At 34.9% G+C, this 24,591-nt stretch overlaps 1 protein-coding gene across 1 annotated transcript in view; it reads left to right on the top strand.

Annotated features, from left to right (window-relative positions):
- Positions 1–21,829, top strand: part of LOC150088969 (uncharacterized) — a 28,257-nt gene extending 6,428 nt beyond the window's left edge. The window contains exons 3-7 of the mRNA XM_090370372.1: positions 4,611–4,769; positions 5,786–5,916; positions 7,851–7,989; positions 16,902–17,034; positions 21,674–21,829. Coding sequence (XP_090226498.1) covers positions 4,611–4,769; positions 5,786–5,916; positions 7,851–7,989; positions 16,902–17,034; positions 21,674–21,762 — 651 coding nt within the window. The 3' untranslated portion in view covers positions 21,763–21,829. The remainder of the gene's footprint in view (positions 1–4,610; positions 4,770–5,785; positions 5,917–7,850; positions 7,990–16,901; positions 17,035–21,673) is intronic.
- The last annotated feature ends 2,762 nt before the right edge of the window (positions 21,830–24,591 follow it).

Genomic DNA, 24,591 nt, shown 5'->3' on the forward strand with positions numbered 1-24,591 from the left:
TGCTATTAGTCAATATATCTATAAAAGTTTCATATCAGTCAAGAATGTTATCTCCTAACTGATATATAGGGCGCCTCTGTAGCCAGGTGGGCAGGAGCAGCAGTGCATAGTACACGCTTCTTGATTAGACTGGGGTTCGAGCCCATGCCCACCAAATACGGAGGATGTGGAAAGGTCAGGGAATGAGCACTGCATATCCCCAGAGCAATATGGCCTTAGTTGCTAATGCTCCTAAAAACCAAACAACAACAACAACTGATATGTACCTTTTTAATTATATAGCATTGGTTTTGTTTCTTCATTGAAAAAGTTATATCAAATTGTTTCTACTGAGAAAATTGGTTTTGATTGACAGTCTTTTCCAAGAGCATAATCTGATAAAACTCTGAGGACTGCTTACATATTTTCCTCCATTTCGTGTTATAGTGTTCAAAACAAAAAAAGGAGGAGAAAATATTGGTGAATAGAGTACCATGTCATAATGCAGAAGATGCTGTTTAAAAGAGTGGCCAAGCACTGATACTTAAATATGCTTTGGAATAAAATAAAGTTCCAGAGTATCCCCCCCCCTTTTTTTTTTTTAGAAAAGGAGTGATAGATATTAATGCACCCTGGTCTATTGATCTTTGTTGCAAAGGATATAATTAGTAATATAAAATGAAGATGAAGAAAAATATACCTGAGAAACATAAATTACATTTTTCATTTCTGTCAGAAAACAATGCAAGGAAGCCAGATTTATTAGCATTAGCCTTAAAAAAAAAAAAAAAAAAAAATGATAGATTGGACTTTTACAAGTATTCCAAATTCACCTTATGGTTTCTATTCTGTTATTCATAGAACCTAAACTGCTCTGCAGCTGAAAAGGCTAGTGGCTTTACTTAACTTACTTTTAAATTCAAAGGTTGCATAATTGAATTATTGCTAGTTTCCTGAAGTCAGATGTCTTTAATGACATTAATTGTGTAATATCTAACTGAATGACCTCTTCTATAAAGGTTTTTCTTTTATACAGCAACCCATGTATAACATGGTACTTCTGCAACACAGTTTTGCTCTAACATGATTGATAAATTGCCGAAATCGTCACACAACACGGTACTTATATAACACGGTTAGAGAATTTCGGTAAACCTCGCATAACAAGGTATTTTTGAGCTTTAGTGCAGGGGGAACCCTGCTAATATGTTGAATGTAATTTTTCAACATTTCCACTCTTTTTGAATCCCCACCGTTGACTCACTAGTCAAAAAAAATTATTGAGAAATCCCTATATTTTATTTTGTTGGGAAATCCCCATGTTGCGTTCTGTGCTATTGAATGTGTGCTTGTTGAACTTGGAAAAATCTAGATTTCAAAGTTTTATTACTATTGGTTAGCATACCAGGCCATCCAAAAGATTTAAATCATCCAAACATTGAAGTTATGTTCCTACCACCACAGTTGTACTAGGTTAATACAACTTTTTTCATTCTGTCATTAGATCAAGGCATTATATCCACCTTTAAAACTCATTAAATTAGAAAAGCGTTACAATAGATTTTGGAAAAAATTGATTCCGAATCTATTGAAGTAACGGAGACAAGGAAACATTTCTCAATTGTGGACTGTATCAGAATCATAGCTTTATCACTGAAAGAAGTAAAACCATCAATGTTGGAAAAATGTATGACCAGAGTCAGTTCATTCAGAAAATATGGTCGAACCAGCAGAAAACGGAATCAGTGCAATAGTAGAATTTGCTACATCAGTAAGGAGGGGAAGATAGCACAGTTGATAGAATCATCCTCCTCCTCACGCCGTGTGGAAAAGACCCGAGTTTGAATCCCATCGATGATGGGAGGAATTTTTATGGGTCTTTTTCACAATGTAGTAGTAGTAAAAATCTTTATTGCAATAATAATAATAATGATACAATACGATAGATTGCAATGTTGCCCTTCACGGCCACCAGGCCAGGGGTTAACAGTAATAATACAATATAAATAGGGAACATTGATATATAAAACATAGGAAATGCATATGCGGAAGTACAATTCCAAACTCCAAGTATCATACAGTGGCATGTGATGCAAGAAAGCAAATGTATGAGCTTATGCAGCATCAGCCAAAAAAAAAAAAAAAATCACACCATTCCCTCCAAATGCCTGTCCAGTTCCTCCTTAAATTTATTCAACCTATCAACTTCCACAATGACAGATGGAAGTTTGTTCCAGCAATTAACCACCCGCTGGCTAAAGGCAAATTTCCGCACATCTATTCTACATCTGTCTTTTCTTAATTTGAATTTATGCCCCCTTAGGTTCGTAATCTGAACAAGTGGAAGGATCCCATCAGAATTCAGCGTGCTCAACCCATTCAAGGCCTTATACACCTCAATCAGATCACCGTGCAGGTGCCTAGTCTCCAGCCACTGCAATTTGTAGAACTTAAGCCTCTCTTGATAAGAGGATCCTGTCATTCCCCTCACCAATCTTGTTGCCCTTCTCTGTACACGCTCAAGTAAATCTACATCCTTCCTAAAATGAGGTCTCCAGACCTGTACGCAGTATTCAAGGCGTGGCCTGACCATTGCCTTATACAGAGGGATAATCACCTCCTTTTCCCTGCTAGCAAAATTCCTATATATCATTGACAAAATCCCATGACCTGCCCTGGCAGCCTGTCTGCATTGCTCAGAAAACTTCATATCTGACTGCACAATTACTCCCAGGTCTTTTTCATTTTCTACCACCTTAAGTGTAGTACCACACAGTTGGTACGTTTCTCTGGGGTTACTTCTACCCATATGCAGCACTTTGCATTTGTCAAGGTTAAACTTCAGTTGCCACTTCTTAGCCCATCTGCCCAAATTATCTAGATCCTGTTGCAGTAGCGCACTGCCATTACTATCATTAACAACCCTTACAGTGGGATCAGTTGATCCCACTGTACAGAATTTAAAAACTGTCGGAGACCACTGTACTCGCCTTTACGGAAGCAAAAACCCTTTCCTTTACCCCTGATGGTAATTAAATCTTTAAGTAAATCCCATGTCAGTACACTGTGATTACTGCCACCTAGTGGTTCTTTTATCTGCAAATTCCTAATACATGAATGATCACTGCTGATAACCAGATCAAGAGTATTACTTTCTCTGGTTGCCTCTCAAACATGCTGCTGCAGAAAACAATCATCCAATAAATCCACAAAAGTCTGACTAGTGTGTGAGTGCCCAACCCACAATTTCCAGTCAATATCTGGGAAGTTAAAATCCCCCATTATAAGACATTCCGATTTACTAGCCCACTCTATTTCTCTGTACAACTGTTCATTGTACTTATTCGAGTCATTAGGCCATGTGGCTGAGTTAGTCGGGCTCAGGTGACGGTAGCATGTTTTTCATCCAGCAAAACAGAAAATCGACTTCAGGACACATGCAATTTATAGATAATATACACAAAGTAACGTGTCCTTAGTTGCCTATGCTTCAAAAAAAAAAAAAGATTTGATTACTGAAGATGTTCAAAATTACTGGTAGAAAAAGAGGCTAGCGAAGCGGATTTGGTGGAAATGGCATTGGAAGTAAAACCAAATTAATCTAGAGGACGATAGCTCAGATGAAAATTCTCAACTTCCAAATTTTACATTAAAAAGCATACGGGAAAGCATAAAGTTAGCCAAGCAATTAGAATCTTATTTTTTGAATGCAGATTCTTGAATGAAAGGAGCCCAAAGTTCAAAAGGGAGCGTCAAAAATGCTTAGTTCCATACAATGAAATTCACAAAGATTTATCAAGCAAAAGCAAACAAACCCAATTACTGATTTTTGAAAGAGATTAGAAGATACATGAAATCTAGAATGGTGTATTTTTCTTAGTTTTGTTAACATTTTGTTAACGAAATAGTGTATTTTTGTTAGCTTTTGGAACATAACCCTTCCCCCCCCTTTTGTACTTTTTCTTAGTCCTGTATAACATGACATTTTATAGGAACCTAACTACCATGTTATACGAGGGTTACCTGTACTTAAGACTTTGATATCTTAATTAAAGAAGAAACCAAATCCTGATTTTCAGGAACACTTCAATGGAATAATTAAAATTTTTGGAAATAATTTTTCAGTTACATGTTATTTTGGTTAATGTATTCTATCTTTGTACCTTTTGAGAATCACAAACTAATTCTTTGTAGCACAGTACTTGGCTGATATGAAATTTATTGGTGAATAAATAATTTAAATTTCTTCCACGTATAAAATTTACTAGTAAAATGAACTAACTAAAATAAAGTGGGATGAAAATGATTCTTTTTTTTCTTTCCTCTCTATACTTTCCAGTCAGTAAAGGGAGTTTAGTATTTATCATTAAGAACTGCATTTTTGAGCCTAAAATGCTTTAAATCTCTGGTTTTGGCACATTATAGCCTTAATTGCTAATGTGCCAATAAAATCCAATTTAAAAAAAACAAACAAGCTTTAAATCTAATTATTAAACTTAAATTTAACTTTGTATAAATAATTATAAACTTCATATATAAGTGAATTTTATGTGAAGTGTACAAATGAATCATATACTTAATACATCATTCTTTATTTTAACGTTTGTTGTATAATGAAATTTTATTTATAGGCTTGTGAAGACTTAGTTGAAATTGATAGATTTGATTCCATTTCTCAAGAAGAAATAATGAATAGGTATCTTCATGATGATGTTCCTGTCATTATCAGCCATGCAACAAAAGAATGGCCAGCTATGGAAAACTCCTTCACTCTCTTGAACCTTTCTGATGTACGTGATCTTTTAATGATAAAAAACATATACCGTTTATATTTGAATTATAACTTGTGTTTAATATATTGAGTGCCACAATAGTGCTTCAGGCTGTCAGCTGGCATGCTGTGGCCATAGATGCCCATGCACCTAAAAAATTCTCAAACAGGCTGTCAGCCACTCCAAGTATTCTTGGTATGGCTGACTGCCTGCTCAGTACCATCTATGATTATACTTATTTTTCCAGAAATTTTTTGTCAAGAAGTAACACTTCTTTGTTCTAGGATATACATTAAAAAGATGATACCCATGGTAACAAAGATTGTTTTAGCCTGAAAATCAGCTCTTAAAAAAATAATAGTAATAAATAAAATTATGTGTATGACATTTTTAAAACTGTAACTAAAAATGTTACAATATATTTCAAAATATATATATTGTAAAAAAGACAATATATTTCAAAATACTCAGGGGCAAAAAGGATATTGAATGAATTCGTTGCAAGTCAGTTGACTACAGAGGAAATTACTGGTTTGTGTTTGACACCTTCAAATTAACAAATATGATGCAAGATTTTATTATTTTTTAAACTTACACTACTCAGAAAAAAATAATAAGTGGATGTTAAGGTGTGCATAATTGATATTGTTTGGTTTCCTCAGAAGATGCGTCTACTCTGGATGTAGAACTGTGTGATGAGGAAACCAAACATAGAAATGATTGGATTAATGAATTATAAAATTTTTATAATTTTTAATTGATGAAATGTTTAAAATTTTTTTAAATATTATATATGTTTTGTTTACATTTGTTTTTTAATAATTGCTGCTTGCTTTCAATCTACTGTATTTGTGTTCAGTTCCAGGCACATATAAAATGCATTCAAATTAAAAAGAAAAAACAGATTAAATATGTCTTGCTCTTTTAAATAAAAAGCATACTCTTCAATTAAAATAAGAATGTGGGAACTGTAAATAAATTTAATTTTGTAATAATTTCAGAATTCTATTTAATAAATAAAAAATTATTTTTAGGGCTATCTTTTTGATCCTCTGATTAGCAGTTTGTACACTTGCAAATTTAGAACCAATCTCAAGATTAATGACCATCACATTCTTCTTAAAAAGTTGCTGTCAGAACAGTCAACAAAGTGGTATGCTCATTGGTAAGGAATAATTTAAATTTTTATAGAATTAAAACATTTTGTTAACTTCACATAAGGCTACATATTTGAGTTTTGTATTAAAACAAACTTATCATCATTAAATTATTTTTATGATTATTACCATATCAAATTTGCAAAGACTTGAAAAGTACATGCTGTATACATCTCATGACCCCAACTAACTATAAGTTTTATGTAAAAATAACTGAGACTTTAACCCTTTACAGAGTGAGTTCCCTGAACACGACTGGGTCACTAGTCAGTCTAACAGTTAGGTTTCCACAAGTTGTGGACTCTGGAATGTTTATGAAATTTTAAAAATTTTAAAAATTAAAGCTTTGTACATAAAATGCTTTTATATTAATTTGTTCTTGACTTGGTTGCACAACATTAGTGTGAAATTATTACAAAAATTGAATCAGAATTTTTAAAAATCACAAAAATTTATAAAACAATTCATTGATACTTCTTTTTTTGATGTAATATTATCTTCTGCTTCTATTTATGTATCACTTGATACAATTTCACCAACTTCTGGATTAAATTCCAAATAATTTCATCATTTTTAAGTCAAAATTAGACAACAGTCACCAAAAGGTGTGATCTCCTCCAGTTTTAAAATATATTTTTGTGCTGCCAACTCTCATAAACATAAATCTATCTTTCTGCTGCCATGTATTATAAACTGCATCTTCAATTTCTTAGAAACACAGATAAAATATGGCAGCACTTACTGGATGATTTGAAAACATTTCATAAACAAATGGACACATCACTTGAAATTACCTTGAAAAATGTATGTATGCATAAGTACTTCTCAGGGCCCACATATAAAAAATGTATACATATGTACTTACTCCTGAAAAGGTTAATAAATAATTAAAACATGAATATTTATGTTGACTGTTAACCCACTGTGGTTGCACACAATATATATTTCATTCCAAAGCCATAAAATTCTTGTACTTGTTTCAATTATTAGCCACCCAAGTAGAACTTACAATACCTTTTCAAGACAATGGGAAGATAAGATCTACTTTAAATGTCACCTTATTAATTAAAATTATTTATGCAATCAATGATGCAAGCACTTGTAATGAAAATGAACTCATAAGCAAGTGGTAACACTATTTTAGAATTAAATCCTGTTTTCCACCCAGTAAATATAAAATTTTAATTCCGAAATCTTTTGGAAAATCAATGCAATCCCTTCTTACCATGCACATTAAAGAAAGTGCATACAGTAAATATATCATAGTTTCCTGAAAGCCTAGTGATTGTAGTTTTTTATAGTTCTAAATTGGTGCATCAAAGTTTTCAGTCATACTTGCCATGGTTTTGGATCACAAGAGTATTTGACAATATTTAATAGAAAAGAAAAAAATTGGCAAATTCATATACAGCAATGAAGTTCTGAAGATCTGTACAGTTGTATTCACTCCAAACAATTCCTCATGCCTTGAGCATGTGAGATAAAAACGCTGTGATGTTTCTATCATGGTTCAGTGTAGCAGTGGTTGGATAGAGGGGGGACTAATGAGAAATATCGTAATTTATATGCACTGATATTGGAATGGTCAAATCCAAGGATTAAACATCAGTGTTATCAATCCTCCCCATGCTTGTTTGAGGTTTATTCAAAACTAAACATTATTTGCACTTGTTATCCAATATAATGCCAGAATAAAGAATAAAATTGTAAAGTTTGCCATTTTCAGCTGTTATTGCCTTTCTAAAAAAAAAAATCCCCCAAAAAAAGAAGCTGAATGGTATATAAATTAAACCATAAGCCTGCTCTTCAATTTGTTTTTGATACACCTTCTACAGGGTTTATACTAATTGTGCTAAGTGTGCTTATTCTTTGGTGTCCCAGTACCAAAGGTACTGGGACACCAGTTAATTAATTAGATATTAAAAAATTATTTTTATGATAGGGAAAACTGTGAAAAACCAGCAGAAAAGTTTCTACGTAAATTCTACTCCAGACCATATTTTATTCCACCAGCAGCAGAAATGACAGAAGGAAATTGGGTCTTTATTTCTTCAGATTATAATGCAAAGTACTTCAAACTGGTAAGAAATAATTATTTTTATAAAATATTTCTTAAAAGTTGTATTGTAGGAGATATCAATCTGTTTGAAATAGCAATGCTATACTCTGTATACTGGGGTGGACCAAATAATGGAAATGCTTGTGATAAGAGTTGCAAGGTTTTCACTAATATAATAGGAAACCCTTTTCATTTAAAACAGCTTATATTGTATGTGCAACAGATTCAAATAAATCTTAAACTGTCTTGAGAGGAATATTGGACCATTCTTCATGGAGAAACATTTCAAGCTCTTTGGAGTGATGAAGATGGAGGAAATCTGCCTCTCACTCTCCTCTCCAAATAACATTTAAGTCTGGTGATTGTGCAGGACATGAAAGATGCTTAGCCTCAGTTTCATGCTCCTCAAACCAAGATCAGACACATCTGGCTGTGTGCATTGGAGAATTTTCATCTTGAAACATGACATCATTTGTGAGAAACAATGTTTGCACCATGGGATGAACCAGGTCAATCAGAATATCAAGGTAATCAGTGGAAGTAATTTGTCCATTCTGATTGGTGTATATAACTGTTTTGTCTGCTGTCTGTTGTTGAGCCAGCAATCTGTATGAAATAGCAGTCTGTCAGTTAGCTGTGGCCATGGGGCTAATATTTAGCCCTAGCTGTAACTGCTAGTTATTGTTTGAATATATTCAAGGAAGATATTCAAAAAGGAAAATATAATATTATATAAATTCAAGGAAGAACTGGACAAACTTTTAGAGAAAATGGATGTGTGAAATGGCTTTTTTTTTTTTTTTTTTTTTTTTTTATGGCTGATGCTGTATTAGCTTCCTTTCTTGCATCATATGCCTCTGCTAGTGCTAATATTGAATGGTGCCAATCCTTGATGAAATACCATTTGGTGTATTCTGTTAATAATAAATGGCTTTTTGTACATATCATTTAATAAATTTATTATGCAGGGGTTTGTGCAATGTGTGGGCTCATGGCACACTTAGCTGGCTACTTATTTTCAAAAATATAAGCCCAAATACGACAAAAAAAGGTCCAGACAACAAATAGCCTAAACCTAAATAAGCATATTAGACCTCTTTTAATTGAAACACCCTGTATATAAGTGAAAGCATTGCTCGAGAAGGGAAATTTGGATTGACACAAAATTTTCAGCATGTGTTATTGTTACGTGGAGATAATAGCAGTGGTGTATTCAGGCCGGAACGAGGTTCTGGTACTTTTTTCTAAATGTCATAATAGAAAATCATTAAATTTATACACCTAATATTATGAAACAATGGCATAATCAAAGGGGGGGGGGGGGAGAAATAATATCTATTTTACCCATTGCTACTAAAAATATATATTAATAGATTTTTTTAAAAACAAAAATATAAATTTTGCAATGAAACTTGAACGTTCCTTACTAAAGTACAATGTGTTAGATAAAGAGATCCAACAATGGCAAGTTTCTTGTTTATTAAACTTACATAGTCCACCATTAGAATTATGGAATCCAAATTTTATGTCTGAACTTGGTTGTGGTTTCATCATTCTGCTGTTGACCAACAAACAAAAAGGTCGGTTACACAAGAATACGTAATCAATCCTGTATGGGAATTTCTATGATTCTTCTGAACAGTATTTTTTTTATTATTTTGGAATTTTTGTTTTCGTTTTTTTTTCTTTTCTGATTTTTAAAATTTTTTTGTCTTTGTTTTTTACTTTTGAAATTTTTATTTAATGGTTATAAATAAATACTGAACAAATATTCTAATCTTTGACTTATTTATTTTTGCAAATGAAAAAAGTGTAGGTAACTATTTGTAGTTAATTGATGAGCATTCTGGTACTATTTTTTTTTAGCAATACACCTCTGGATAGTAGTAATGGCAAATGATACAAGAAAGCAAGTTTATATAGCATCAGCCAAAAAAAAAAAAAAACCTACAGTTTCACCCAACTGAAATTACCCTCCAAGAATTTGTTCAGTTCTTCTTTGAATTTATTCAACCCATCCACTTCCACAATAACAAATGGGAACCTGTTCCAACAATCAGCTACCCACTGGCAAAGGCAAACTTCTGCAAGTCTATCCTGCAACCATCCTTCCTCAACATGAATTTATGCCCCGTTTGTGTGTAGTCTCAGCAAGTGGAAGAATGCCATTAGCATTTAACTTACTCAGTCCATTCAAGGCTTTAATCACCTCAATCAGATCTTCCCACAGATATTAGTATTAGCAATGATCACATGGTGCAAGGAAGCCTATGGCTTATGCTGCACCAGCCAAAAAAAATAATAATAAAATAAATAAAATAAAATAACAAAAAAATAAAATAATAAGAATAAAAAAATATATATAATAAAAAAAATTCTGTACCAGGTACATAATGTGTCCTGCCACTAGCATATTTAAGTTTTTTACATTTAAAAGTCATCGGCAGGCATTAAAAACATTTTAATTTTCAGATATTAATAAAATTCATGGATAATAATATAACAATGTTTTTATTTTATTAATAATAATTACATATTGGTTAGTGAAAGTATTGGTCTGTGATAACTATAGTAGGATAGCTATAATTAGGATAATTATAACTATAGTAGATAAGTATAACAGACTGTTAGATAAGAAGAGAAACATGGATTAGGGAGCAAACTCAGGTAAAGGACATTCTTATCAAAACTAAAGAACTAAAATGGTCTTGGGCAGGACACATAGCTCGAAGACATGATGACAGATGGACTAAGAAAATAACAGAATGGTATCCAAGAGGAGCTAAGAGAAAACCTGGAAGACAACAATGGAGATGGACAGATAAAATTCATGAGTTTGTGGGTAGTAAATGGATTTCCATTGCACAAAACAGAAGAAACTGGAAAGTTGCTGGAGAGGCCTTCATCCTGTAATGGATTGAAAATGGCTGATGATGATGAACTATAATAGGATATATAATTTTTACATTGAAAAGATTTTAGTTCATGACAAATACACCATCTATAGTTGTTCTATTACGTGTAGTATTTATAGAAAGATCCGATGACATGTGCAAGTTGAAGAATGTTTTTATAAATGTGCAGAACTCTTTACCAGCCTCAGAGTTTAATTGTAAAGAAAAAAATTACATTCTATCTGAAAATACCAGTTGACTTGAAACCAGATGCATTTTTGAATTAATGCATTTCCCAGTTTCCGAAATTTTTTGTATCTTAAAACCTTAATATTTCTGTTTCTAAATTGCTTAGCTTTCCAACGATATGCTATACATCCACATTGAGAGAAAATTTCCTTGATCACATGTTCATATTTTCAGATGATTGAAAGTTTTTCTTCTAGTATAGAGCTAAGATGAAGCTCCATGCAAAATTTCATTAAATTTGGTCCAGTAGAAGATAAATTAAACTGGAATAAATTTTTGTAATGCTTTTCACATGGCAGTTTTTCATTACAAAATTTTTGGAATAACACTAGTAAAAACATTTTTAATGTCAATAATAATAATAAGAGAAAAGGAAATAGACAACCTATGCATTTTCCTCCTCCCATAGGTAATTATCCAGCTGACCTTTGAATTTCCCCAACCTGTCAGCCTCTACCATCCATGTAGGTAACTTATTCCAGTAATTTATAACTCACTGGCTAAAATAAAACTTCTTGCAGTCCAACTAAACATCTCCCCCATAACTTGAATTTATGTCCCCTAGTTCTAGCATCATTTATAATCTTGAAAATTTCATCCTCATCATTTTACTGATGCCTCTCAGCCTTAAACACCTTTAAGGTGTCTAGTTTCCAAACTCTGCAACCCACATATTCGAAGTCTTTCTTCATAAGGATGCCCTTTTGCTGATCTCACCAGGCGAGTTACCTGTCTTTGCACCCTTTCAAGAAGCTCGATGTCTTTCTTTAGGTGCAGTTTCCGTACCTGAACACAGTATTCCAAGTGTGGTCTAACAATAGCCTTATATAATGGGATTATGATGTTCTTATCTCTACTTGCAATTGTTCGATAAATTATCGATTGGACACCATGGGCCTTCCCTGCAATCAGTTTACGATGCTCAGAGAACTTCATGTCTGACCATATCATAATACCCAAGTCCTGTTCCTCCACTACCGGCTTTACTTCAACTCCAAGTGTATAAGTTATTTTAGGGTTACTGTTCCCCAGGTGCAATGCCTTACACTTTGCTGGATTAAAGCATAGCTGCTATTTTTCTGACCATTCCTGAAGTCTATCTAGATCACTCTGAAGCTGTGCTTGGCGGCGATCATTAACTACTCTACCAATCTTTACATCATCTGCAAATTTAGACATCACGCCCTCTATCCCTTCATCAATGTCATTTATGAAAATCAAAAACAACAGTGGTCCTAATACTGATCCTTGGGGAATCCTACTTCTTATGTCAACCCAATCTGAAGAATAAGCATTTATCACAACCCTCTGCCTCCTGCCCTGAAGCCATCAAGCTGTCCATCTAAAGATTATCCCTTTGTGAATTCCAACTTGTTCCAGCTTATAAAGTAACCGCTTATGTGGGACTGAGTCAAATGCTTTGCTGAAATCCAAATAAACGTCAAAATTATTCCCCAAGTCCAGCTCTTGAGGGACCCTGTCAAAATAGCTTACCAGATTAGTTAAACATGATTTCCCTTTACAAAACCATGCTGAGTATCCTTCAAAATTCCATTTCTATCTAAATGATCCTGAATTCCACCCTTGATCATTGATGCCATGATTTTCCCTACTACTGAAGTTAGGCACCTCTGTAGCCAGGTGGGAAGGAGCAGCAGTGCGTAGCACACGCTTCTTGATTAGACCGGGGTTTGAGCCTGTCACCACCAAATACGGAGGATGCGGAAAGGTCAGGGAATGACCACTGCATATCCCGGAGCAATATGGCCTTAGTTGCTAATGCTCTTAAAAAAAAAAAAAAAAAAACTACTGAAGTTAGACTAACCGGCAGGTAATTTCCCTACTACTGAAGTTAGACTAACTGGCAGATAATTTCCCACTTCACTCTTAAAATTGCCCTTATGTATTGGGGATACATTGGCACTTTTCCGATCCAACTGAATCACTCCCGTGCCTAGTTTCAAGATGTTTTAGGTCCAGTTTAATTTTTTCAGTTCCATGTCCAGTGTTTTTCAAAATTTCAGGACTTTTTTAAAAATATTCTTCTTAACCTTTGACAAAATATCATATCAATATGTCAACCTGTCTCCTGTGCACCCATTTCCTCCTCCAAAAAAAAAAAAAAAAATTGTTATACAAATTTCATCTCACATCTACCCAACACATGGTGAGGTTTTGGTTAACTTCTCAAGTACAGTAGAGATTTTTAGGTACATTAAAATTGAATGCACCTGAAACATAATGTGCACATACCCAACTTGTTATTTTTCATTTTAATACTATAATAAGGATGATCAGGAGGATTGTGAAGGATTATCACAATATGAGATACAACTAAAACGATGCCTTTACACTACAAATGTAGTTTTCATTTATATCTATGGTATATCTACACCAATATTTAATAGTTTTCATTTTAATGTATTCCTCATTGGACACCCATCCTTTCACCTTTGTTAAAGCAGATTGTTTGGATTGTTTCTCTTCTATTTTTGTTCACTTCAAATTAAGCTAGTTTAATCCTGTTGAGTTCTGGTTTAGTATTAATAAAGTTTAGGGTTCACAATAATCAATGATGTGGATAGAAAGTTGCAAATATAGTTCCAGCAGTATGCACCGATTTGCTATAGGTGCTGAAAAAAGTTACTGAAAAGACCTAGAACAACTGAATCCATAATTGAATTTAAAATGACTATAATTTTTATTACAGCAAAACTGTTTCAGACTAAAAGGCAGAAGGGGTAGAATTATAGAATATAATTATTCATAAATATTTTTAAGTCAAGGTACATAAAAATGAGCAAATTTATTCACAATCCAGAAAATATGTTAATTTATATGGTATTAGGAAACAGATAGGATGAAAAGGAAAAAAAATTATGAAAATGTGTATATTTAAAAAAAAAATGAAATGCAAAGAGTTCAAATCAAGCAGAACACAAATAATACAATTTTTTTTAAATGAATTTTGTGTTAAAATGTTAATAACTATAGCTTTAATCAGATGTAAAAGTCCAATCATAATCTTTTTTGAAGCAATTGAGTAAAAGTCTTATTGTATTGCAATTTCATAACATTTCTTCATTTTTCTAAGGGTGTACAGAATTTTTTGAATTCCCTGTCAAAATTTGCATATTTAATAAGGGTATCGAGGCAACTTCTTTTACTTCCCACATCATCATCATCTTGAAATGCTGTTGCTATTTTCATCTTCTAGCCACATTCTTACATCCCCCAAATTAATATTCTTTTCTTCACTGTCATACAACATATTTTGATGCTCTTCATCTTTGATTCTGTCTCAATTAATTAGAACATCACCATTGTTTAATAGCTTTTTTTAAGTTAATATTAACTCTGCTTTACTTCATTCCAACTTGCAGCCCTGTAGTAAATAGCACATTTTACATTATAATTTAATACTGATCACTGTCCTTTGTCCTCTTATCAGAATTGTCAAAAGAAAACAGTTGTTTCCTTTGACTTAAATGTTCACAGCTGGCTGTGACTCCCAGTTCATAGGGTGTGTGAAGACTGTTATGAGGCATATGGCAGAGAAGAAAAATGCATGGGATACATACAAATTAACACATGACACAGAAGCCTATGATAGATACAAGTTGATATGCAACCAAGTTACAAAGGAGGTTAGGCAGGCGAAGGCAGATTATGAGAAATCCTTGGCAAGGGATGCAAAGAAAAACAGCAAAGAGTTCTTTACTTATGTAAACTCTAGAAGGAAGGGGATGAATCAAATTGGTCCACTTGATATTGATGGGTCAAGTGTTGATGATCCTGCTCAGGTAGCTAACAAACTAAATGAATATTTTGCATCGACATTCACACATGAGGAGTTATTCAGCGAGGGGAATGCCAGAGATGTATTCAACTCTAGCAGTAAGCTACAGAATCTTGAAATAACTGGGAGTAAAGTGGAGGAGAAACTGTTGAAGATAAACACAAGAAAGGCACCCGGGGTGGATGGGATCTATCCAGTTATATTAAAGGAGGCAGCAAAGGAAGTAAGCAAACCCTTAGCCATAATTATGAGAGCTTCCTTGGACTCAGGGGCGGTATCCATAGACTGGAAATGTGCAAATGTGATCCCAATTCCCAAAGGAGGATCAAAGGCTGACACAAGTAATTATAGACCTGTGAGCTTAACTTCTGTTCCAGGAAAATTAATGGAGGCACTGGTTAAAGAAGCACTGCAGGATCATTTAGACAAGACTTCAGTTATAGCTCAGACACAGCATGGTTTTGTTAAGGGGAAGTCTTGCCTGACCAACCTGATTGGATACTATGATGCAGTCACAAAAGAACTGGATGCAGGGAATAACTTTGATATTATATACTTGGATCTTAGAAAGGCTTTTGATACTGTTGCACATGGAAGACTGCTACACAAATTGGAGCAGTGTGACATTGGAGGCAAATTGCTGCTATGGATAAAGGGGTGGTTGAGGGGGAGAAGACAGAGAGTGGTAATCAATGGACACTGCTCATCGTGGACTGATGTTATTAGTGGAGTCCCTCAGGGCTCAGTGTTGGGACCATTATTGTTTTCTGTATTTATAAATGATATTGATAATGGTATATCGGGCTTAATGTCCAAGTTTGCAGACGATACAAAGGTTGGCAGGGTTGTCAAGGACACTACTGACACTATGCTGCTGCAACAGGATCTGGAAAGGTTGAGCAGATGGGCTGAGAGGTGGCAAATGAAGTTTAACATTGAGCCCGATTGAGCCCCCAGAGCAACGTATCAACTCTGTGGTACTACACTGACAGTGGTAGAGAATGAAAGGGACTTGGGGGTGGTTGTGCAGGCAGATATGAAGTTCTCTGAGCAGTGCAGACGGGCTGCAAGAGTAGCTCATGGAGTATTGTCAATGATATACAGGAATTTTTCCAGCAGGGATAAGGAGGTGATTATTCCATTGTATAAGGCGATGGTCAGGCCACACCTAGAGTACTGTATACAGGTCTGGAGACCTCATTTCAAGAAGGATGTAGAGCTGCTGGAACGAGTACAGAGAAGGGCAACAAGATTAGTGAATGGAACAAAGGGGTGCTCTTATGAAGAAAGGCTTAAGTTTTGCAAATTACAGTGTCTGGAGACTAGGCACCAGCGAGGTGATCTGATAGAGGTGTATAAAGCCTTGAATGGTTTAAGCATGCTCAATGCTGATGGGATTCTTCCTCTAGCTCAGGAAAATCACCTGAGAGGGCATAAATTCAAATTGAGGAAAGACAGATGTAGGATAGACGTGCGGAAATTTGCCTTTAGCCAGCGAGTGGTTGGTTGGTGGAACAGACTTCCATCCCTTGTGGTGGAGGTTGATAGTCTAAATAAGTTTAAGGCTCAGCTGGACAGGTATTTTGAACGAACAGAGGGGTGAAGTGGAAGTGGGTTTTTTTTTTTTTTTTTTTTGGCTGATGCTGCATAAGCTTGCTTTCTTGCATCAAATGCCTCTACTAATGCTAATGCTAATTATAATAAACTAAAATCTATAATTTTTTTTAATACTTGTTTTGAGAATTGCTTGTTTTTTTAATTTAATAAAATATCTGAATTGGTGTCAAAAAAATTGAGTTTACCCTTTATTATGCACAAACACTTGTTTTGAACACCAAATTTTTGATGGTGCCTTGAGGTAGTGATTAATGCAAGTTTCTGTTCTGTGATTTACTGGTGCCACCAAGTTAAAAATACAAATTCATAAATTGCTGTTATGTTTCATTATTGGAAAAAAAATTTGGTATTTTTTTTGTATTTTTACATCCTTAGGTGGAAGCTGAGCCAACAAGTCTGATGTGGCTAGCTCAGCTGCGAGGTTACCATCATGTGCGCTTAGAACCAAGAGCTCCTTGTGAGAAAATCTGCACAAATTTAGAAAGTATATTAGAAGAAGAGGATATCTGTGAGTTTTAATTTAATCTTCTTTAAATATTTTTAATATTCTTTTTTGTCATTTGATTTTACTAGAGTTGGGTATACTTAAAAAAATAAACTGAATGGGTGATTCTCCTCCAGATTATTTATTGTGATTCTCACTCTTATTCTGGGAGAATAAATAACTTTATTCTGAAAGCTTCAAAATAACAGGAATAAAAGGTATATACTGTTCCATCATCTAGCTATTGAAGATAGATAGATAGGCCAACCGGGGTAGCTAGGTGGGTAAAGTGCCTGCCTGGCAACCCAAAGGTCGCGGGTTCAAGTAAAATGCAAAAACTTTGGGAGGTGCATTATGGCCACAGAAGCCGATGCGCCAACAACTAACAAAAAAAAAAAAATATTGAAGATAGTTGATAAATAATAATGATCAAACCACTTTTTTTTTTAAGATGGTTCCAAACACGAATGATACTAAAATCTAAAGAAAGTACTTTAGTACGATATAGGTTGAAGGTTGAGAAGAGAAGATACTTGCTGACATTGGACTTGAGTTTATGTTGATTGTAATTTTCAGGAAATACATGTGAGGGAAGGTCGTTCCAAATAAGAGAAGTACAAGGGATAAATGAGATAGAGCAGCATTTTCCAAAATGGGGTCTGTAAACCATTTAGTATTAGTTGAGGCATATGATGCAAGAAAACAAGCTTACAGAGCATCATCTAAAAAAAAAAAAAAAACTTCCCATTTCACCCATCCGGTCATTTCAAATGTTTGTCTAGTTCAGCCTTAAATTTGTTTAAGCTATCAACTTCCACAACAACAGATGGAAATCTGTTCCAGCAATCAACTACCCGCTAGCTAAAGGTAAACTTCCGCACATCTATTCTACAACTGTCTTTCCTCAGTTCTTAATCTGAGCAAGCGGAAGTATCCCACCAGCGTTGAGTCTGCTCAAACCATTCAAGGTCTTATACACCTCAGTCAGATCACCTCACAGGTGCCTAGTCTCCAGATGCTGCAACTTGCAGAATTTAAGCCTCTCTTGGTAAGAAACCCCCTTGTTCCTCTCACCAATCTTTTTGCCCATCTCTGTACTCATCCTAGCAACTCTACATCCTTACTACAATTAGGCCTCCAGCCTGTACGCAGTGCTCAAGGTGTGGCCTGACCATTGGCTTATACAAAGGTATAATCACTTCCTTGTCTCTTCTAGTGAAATTCCTATATATCATTGACAAAACTCCCTGACCTGCTCTAGCAGCCCATCTGCACTGCTCAGAGAACTTCATATCCAACTGCACAATTACCCCCAGGTGTTTTTCATTCTCCACCTCCCTAAGTGTAGTACCATACAGTTGGTACATTTCTCTTGGGTTACTGCTACCCACATGCAGTACTTTGCATTTGTGAATATTAAACTTCAGTTGCCACTTCTCAGCCCATCTGCTTAACGTTTCATGTTTCCTGTTGCAGTAGCATAGTCTTTACTATCATTAACAACTCTGCTAACCTTTGTATCATCTACAAACTTGGACATTAAACCTGATATACCTTCATCAATATCATTAATAAATACACAAAACAACAATGGGCCCAGCACCGAACCCTGGGGGACTCCACTAATAACATTAATCCACGTAGAGCAGTGTCCATTTATTACCACTCTCTGCCATCTCCCACTCAACCATCCCTTTATCCATTGCAGTAACTTGCCCTTAATGCCATACTGCTCCAATTTGTGCAGCAGTCTTCCATGTGCAACAGTATCAAAAGCTTTCCTGAAATCCAAGTATATGTTATCAAAATTATTTTTTGCATCCAGTTCCTCTGTGACCACATCATAGTATCCAATCAGATTGGTCAGACAAGACTCTTTCCCTTAACAAACCCATTCTGTGTCTGAAGCGCCTCCGTAGCCAGGTGGGAAGGAGCAGCAGCAGTGCGTAGCACACACTCCTTGATTAGACCGGGGTTCGAGCCCGTCACCACCAAATACGGAGCATGCGGAAAGGTCAGGGAATGACCACCGCACCGGAGCAATATGGCCTTAGTTGCTAATGCTCTTAAAAAAAAACCAAATAACAACAACAATAATAACTGTGTCTGAACTATTACTGCAGTCTTGTCTAGACGATCCTGCATCACTTCTTTAACCAGTGACACCATTATTTTCCCCAGAACAGAAGTTAAAGTAACAGGTCTATATTTACAGAGGGTCCATGAAACATTCAGATGGTATCAAGTAATGTGTTTAGTTTCTTAAATATACTGATATAATCACAATGAATTTTGTTATAGAACATTACTTATTATCGATATGATTAGTATATATAATTATATACATATTTCAAATTATTTTTCTATGTATAGTAGATTGATGCTAAATAAAATTATATATTTGTATAAAAATAAGAATAAAGCTTGAGCTGTTGCACACATAAAAACTTTGAATTTTCTTTTCAGAAAATCCAGTTCACACACACACACGCACATGTGTGTGTGTGTGTGTGTGTGTGTGTGTGTGTGTGTGTGTGTGTGTGTGTGTGTGTGTGTGTGTGTGTGTGTGTGTGTATATATATATTATGTGAGGTAAAAATTAAGCAAAAGTAATAAAAATAAATAAATATGGCTATGTAGCTATCATTAGAGGCAGCAAATGCACATCCTCCACATGATGCCTAATTATATCTGATAATTAAAATAAATATGATATTTAAAATAAAAACATCAGCCAGTAGTACGGCAATAATGCAGAGTGAAACTAAACGCAAAATAATATAAAATAAACAAACAGGGAAGGGAAAGTAGAGATAATAGGACAAAAAGGTAGTCGATAATCCCCTGTATAATTTAGTCAATTAAGTCATTAAACCCAATTAATAAAAAAGATGTAAATTTAAAATAATGCCAATTATAAATAATTTAGCGGTACCCCCCTCGAAGGTACCAGTTCCAAAAGACGTGAAATATCACCAAAAAAGGGTTAAAGAAACTACCAAAAAACTAAAATATCAAAATAATAGATCAAAATGATAGACTGACCATCATGCCCCATATCGACCGAGGACCACGAGGCCAATAATGGTCATGGAATCGCTGCATTTCAATCGTCATACAAATCATCGCAAAGGCAGAAATATCGAAGAACCAAACCACCCCTCCATTCTCCGATAGATCAACCAATGCAGAGGATTTGCATGGCGGTGGTCCTTATGCAGCGAAAAATAATCTATAGAACAGACAGCACTCTTGATCAGAGCCACACCACTGACATAATGCAAGCTTAACCAGCTTATATAATAGAAAGGAAAAGAACAGATGGCGGCACAGGCGCTGCTTATTTAGCATATCAACCCACTACTACCACTAATTTATATTATGTGAGGTAAAAATTAAGCAAAAGTAATAAAAAATAAATAAATATGGCTATGTAGCTATCATTTGGTGATATTTCACGTCTTTTGGAACTGGTACCTTCGAGGGGGGTACCGCTAAATTATTTATAATTGGCATTATTTTAAATTTACATCTTTTTTATTAATTGGGTTTAATGACTTAATTGACTAAATTATACAGGGGATTATCGACTACCTTTTTGTCCTATTATCTCTACTTTCCCTTCCCTGTTTGTTTATTTTATATTATTTTGCATTTAGTTTCGCTCTGCATTATTGCCGTACTACTGGCTGGTGTTTTTATTTTAAATATCATATTTATTTTAATTATCAGATATATATATATATATATATATATATATATATATAAAAAATAGGGATAAATATAAAAGTTTTTTTGCCAGATCAGATTAATGCCATCAATAGTAGATTGAACATTACATCAGTCTGTAATCCAGTTATTATAGTAAAAGTATAATATGTACTATATAGATGCTGAATATGTATATAAACATAACAGTATACAGCGGGCCATAAGGCCAAGATAACTTATAAAGACTAAGATAGCCTGTGTAGGTCTACAAGGCCATACCCTAGGAATAAACATGTAATTAGTAATAATATTATATGTAATTAGTAATAATGTAATTATCTGTCGGGCTAAATGTTATCTTGCCTGTTTGCTGCTAAATTATAACCAAATTAGCCTTATGTTTTAAGTTTAAGAATTGGACTTAGTTAAACAGGCAGATGGCAATCAGAAACAGATTGCTCTGTTAATTATTGGTGGGATATATTGAAAGGGTTAGCCCTTAAAAAAATCCCCTTCAATGTATCTATATTCAATAATTAGCTACATAATCATTATTGTATTATATATTTATATATTATTACAAATTACATGTTTATTTCCAGGGTATGGCTTTATAAACCTACACAAGGCTATCTTAGTCTTTATAAGTTATCTTGGCCTTATGGCCCACTGTATACTGTTATGTTTATATACATATTCAGCATCTATATAGTACATATTATACTTTTACTATAATAACTATATATATATGTAGGGATCTGCAAACTTTTTTTTGAATGGGTCTGCAAATTTGTTTTGATTTTTGAAGGGGTCCATAAATCTCAGTAGTTTGGGAACCGCTGAGGTAGAGAACAACTTGAAAGCCACTGATTTAAATAATAGTATATCTGAGTTATTTGCAGTATACAGATATGTTTGAGACTTTGTTTAATATTATTATTTTCCATTTCAGTGCTCTTTTCTCCAAAATTCTGGAATCTTTCCTATCTTCCTGGAGAAGGTGGAGATAACCTAGCCTTTGCTGCAGGAGGCAATATCTAAATGATATTTAATGCCATTCAAGATATTAACTTATTACTGATAAGCCAATTTAGTTTCAAAGAACACTGACAGCACATGATTTCAGAATGAGAATAAAGTCTCATGTTAATATATTTCTTGCATAAAGAGATTTTCCTCTTAATCAGTTACATTTTTTCCTTCAAATTTTATTCACAAAATAATTGGCTCCAGTGCAAGCTGATGCTTTGACAAATCTCAAATTGAGCAGTAGCACCATACTGTCCAGTCAAAACATTATGACCTGACCAGCTACCTAATAATGGGTACTTTCACCACATGGCAAGGCATGGACTCTATAAGGCCTCTGAATGTTTCAGGAGGTATATTGTATCATGCCGCAAGAATTGTCTCACAGATCTGCAATAATCTGCAGTGGAGGATTGAAACACTGGATCTGTCGATCCACATAATCCCAGAGATGTTCTATCAGATTCATATCTGGTGAATTCAATGGCTGAGGTAGCACCTATAAGTCACTTTTGTGTTTCGCAAACCACTCTTAAACAATACCGGCAACATGGCAGGGTGCATTATCCTGCTGAAATGCACTTGTGCCATCCAGGAAGACAGTTGCCATCAAGGAGTGTACATGATCAAGCCCCCAATGTATAGGTAGTTTTCAGCATTTAGAGTGTGATCTAGGGGTATGAGGACTCCAAGCGATTCCCAGGAAAACATATCCCACACCAAAACACTGTGACAGCCTGCCTGTTTCTGTTGGATCAGAATATTAGAGTGATTCCTCTCTCTCTCTCTTTCTCTCCAGCTTGTCGCCATATCCTCCACTACCATCCACATGGCATATCAGGAAATGTGATTCATCAGAGAAGGAAATTTTTTTTCCACTCGCCAATGGCTCAATGATGCCATTCAGATGCAAACTTTTAGGCGTCATTGGCGATGGGTGGCTGTAAGTATGAGTACCTTGATTGGGTGTCCATATGGAGGAGGGGGTCATTGATCATGGTCGTCCCCCTGGATAAACTCCATAGTCAGCCATTCCAATGTTTTCCTGCTATCGGCTCACACAAGGTGGGACAGCCTACTTTCACCACAACCATTTATGAGGTGCAGTTGCCTGCCACTGGCCCAGCAAGCAACTGCTGCTCTGTTCACTATCTGTCCACTCTTGGAATACCTTAACTGGAAACTGGAAACCTTGTGGGCTGTTTGCAGTGTCCATAACACTGGTACCTGACAATCATCCCTTTTTCAAAGTCCATCAGATCATGTTCCTGTGGTGATCAAGTCCATACAAGCAGTCCATACAAGTACTTTGTATGGACTGCTTGCCACCAGGAGTGCCAATTGCTAAAAGATGGGGATAGTCACAATATTTTAACTGGACAGATTGGTCATCGTAACTTCATTTGTTTAACACTTCAGATCGCATCATATTTACATCAGTCTCAGTATATTATTTGCAGTAATCTTCATGATCAGTGAATTCTGAATTCCAGTATTCCCTAAATTGAAAACATTGCAATAGTGCATTCAACCAATAATTCCCATCCAAGAATAAATTATTTTATGCTATATACAGTCATCTGTATGGCCTGTTGTTAACTGTAACTGGTATACTGACTCTAGTGAGCAGTTTTACGACTTCATTGTAAAACTGCTAACTAGAGTCAGTATACCAGTAACAGTTAACGATAAGCCATCATATCTGTGGTTACATACTTCCCCCATAACTATAGGTAACCCATGAAGTTATAGGGTATAACAATAGGAAAGTTTATAGTCATAGCGAAAAATATAAGGAAAATACACAGAAGTGAAAAATAATTACTGACGCTAGCGCCTTTACTCATAACAGAACTTTGCAATGAACTTGAGTCAGTCATACAAAATAAATAAAGCTAAAACAAATAATTTTATTAATATGGTTTAGTTGGGGGGAGGGAGAATAGGTTACAGTTCAGTGGAAATTAAGAGAGAATGAGCAGGTATGAATTGTACCTAGTAATCAAGAAGCTCCTAGAAAAGAAAGGTAATAAAATATGAAAGAAATGAGAAATAAATAAATAAGGGGAGAAAATGTATCTTATAGTCCACAGAAATCAGTCTTTCAGACTTTTCTGAGTGTCATATGGAAGATCAGTTTTGAAAGACAATAAGATAGAGTCCTTAGTTTCTGTAATATGTTAGAGTAAAAATAAAGCAAATACAGTGGATTCTGGTTATTTTGGTCACCGGTTAATCGGGGCAGCCGTTTATTTGGGGAAAATCTTTAAAAACAGAACCCAATCGAGAAAATAGCCAGGGCTTACTTTTTTTTTTATTATTGTTAATAGCCATATGGTGCAAGGAAGCCTGAGGCTTATGCTGCACTAGCCAAAAAAAAAAAAAAAAAAAAAAATCCAGCATTACCCAGAGAGAGAGAGAGAGAGAGGAATCACCAAGAAAGCGAAGAATAATGATATCCAGCTCAGGACCCTGGGTTTGCCAAGCCCATACTCACCAGATGTGAGCCCCTGGGGTATTATGTTCTGGTCCAAGAGAGAGAGAGAGAGACCTGCAGGTGGCAGCAGTGATTTGGTATAGGATGTTTTTCTGGGAATCTCTTGCAGTCTACATATACTGTAGTAGTAGTAGTGGCATGTGATGCAAGAAAGCAAGTGTATGAGCTTATGCAGCATCAGCCAAAAAAAAAAAAATATATAAATAAAAAAATCAAAAAAATCACACCATTCCCTCCAAATGCCTGTCCAGTTCCTTCTTAAATTTATTCAACCTATCAACTTCCACAACGACAGATGGAAGTTTGTTCCAGCAATTAACCACCCGCTGGCTAAAGGCAAATTT

The sequence above is a fragment of the Mastigoproctus giganteus genome, chromosome 3 (assembly GCF_048544385.1).
Source record: "Mastigoproctus giganteus isolate SK-2022 chromosome 3, ASM4854438v1, whole genome shotgun sequence".
Classification (NCBI taxonomy): domain Eukaryota; kingdom Metazoa; phylum Arthropoda; class Arachnida; order Uropygi; family Thelyphonidae; genus Mastigoproctus; species Mastigoproctus giganteus.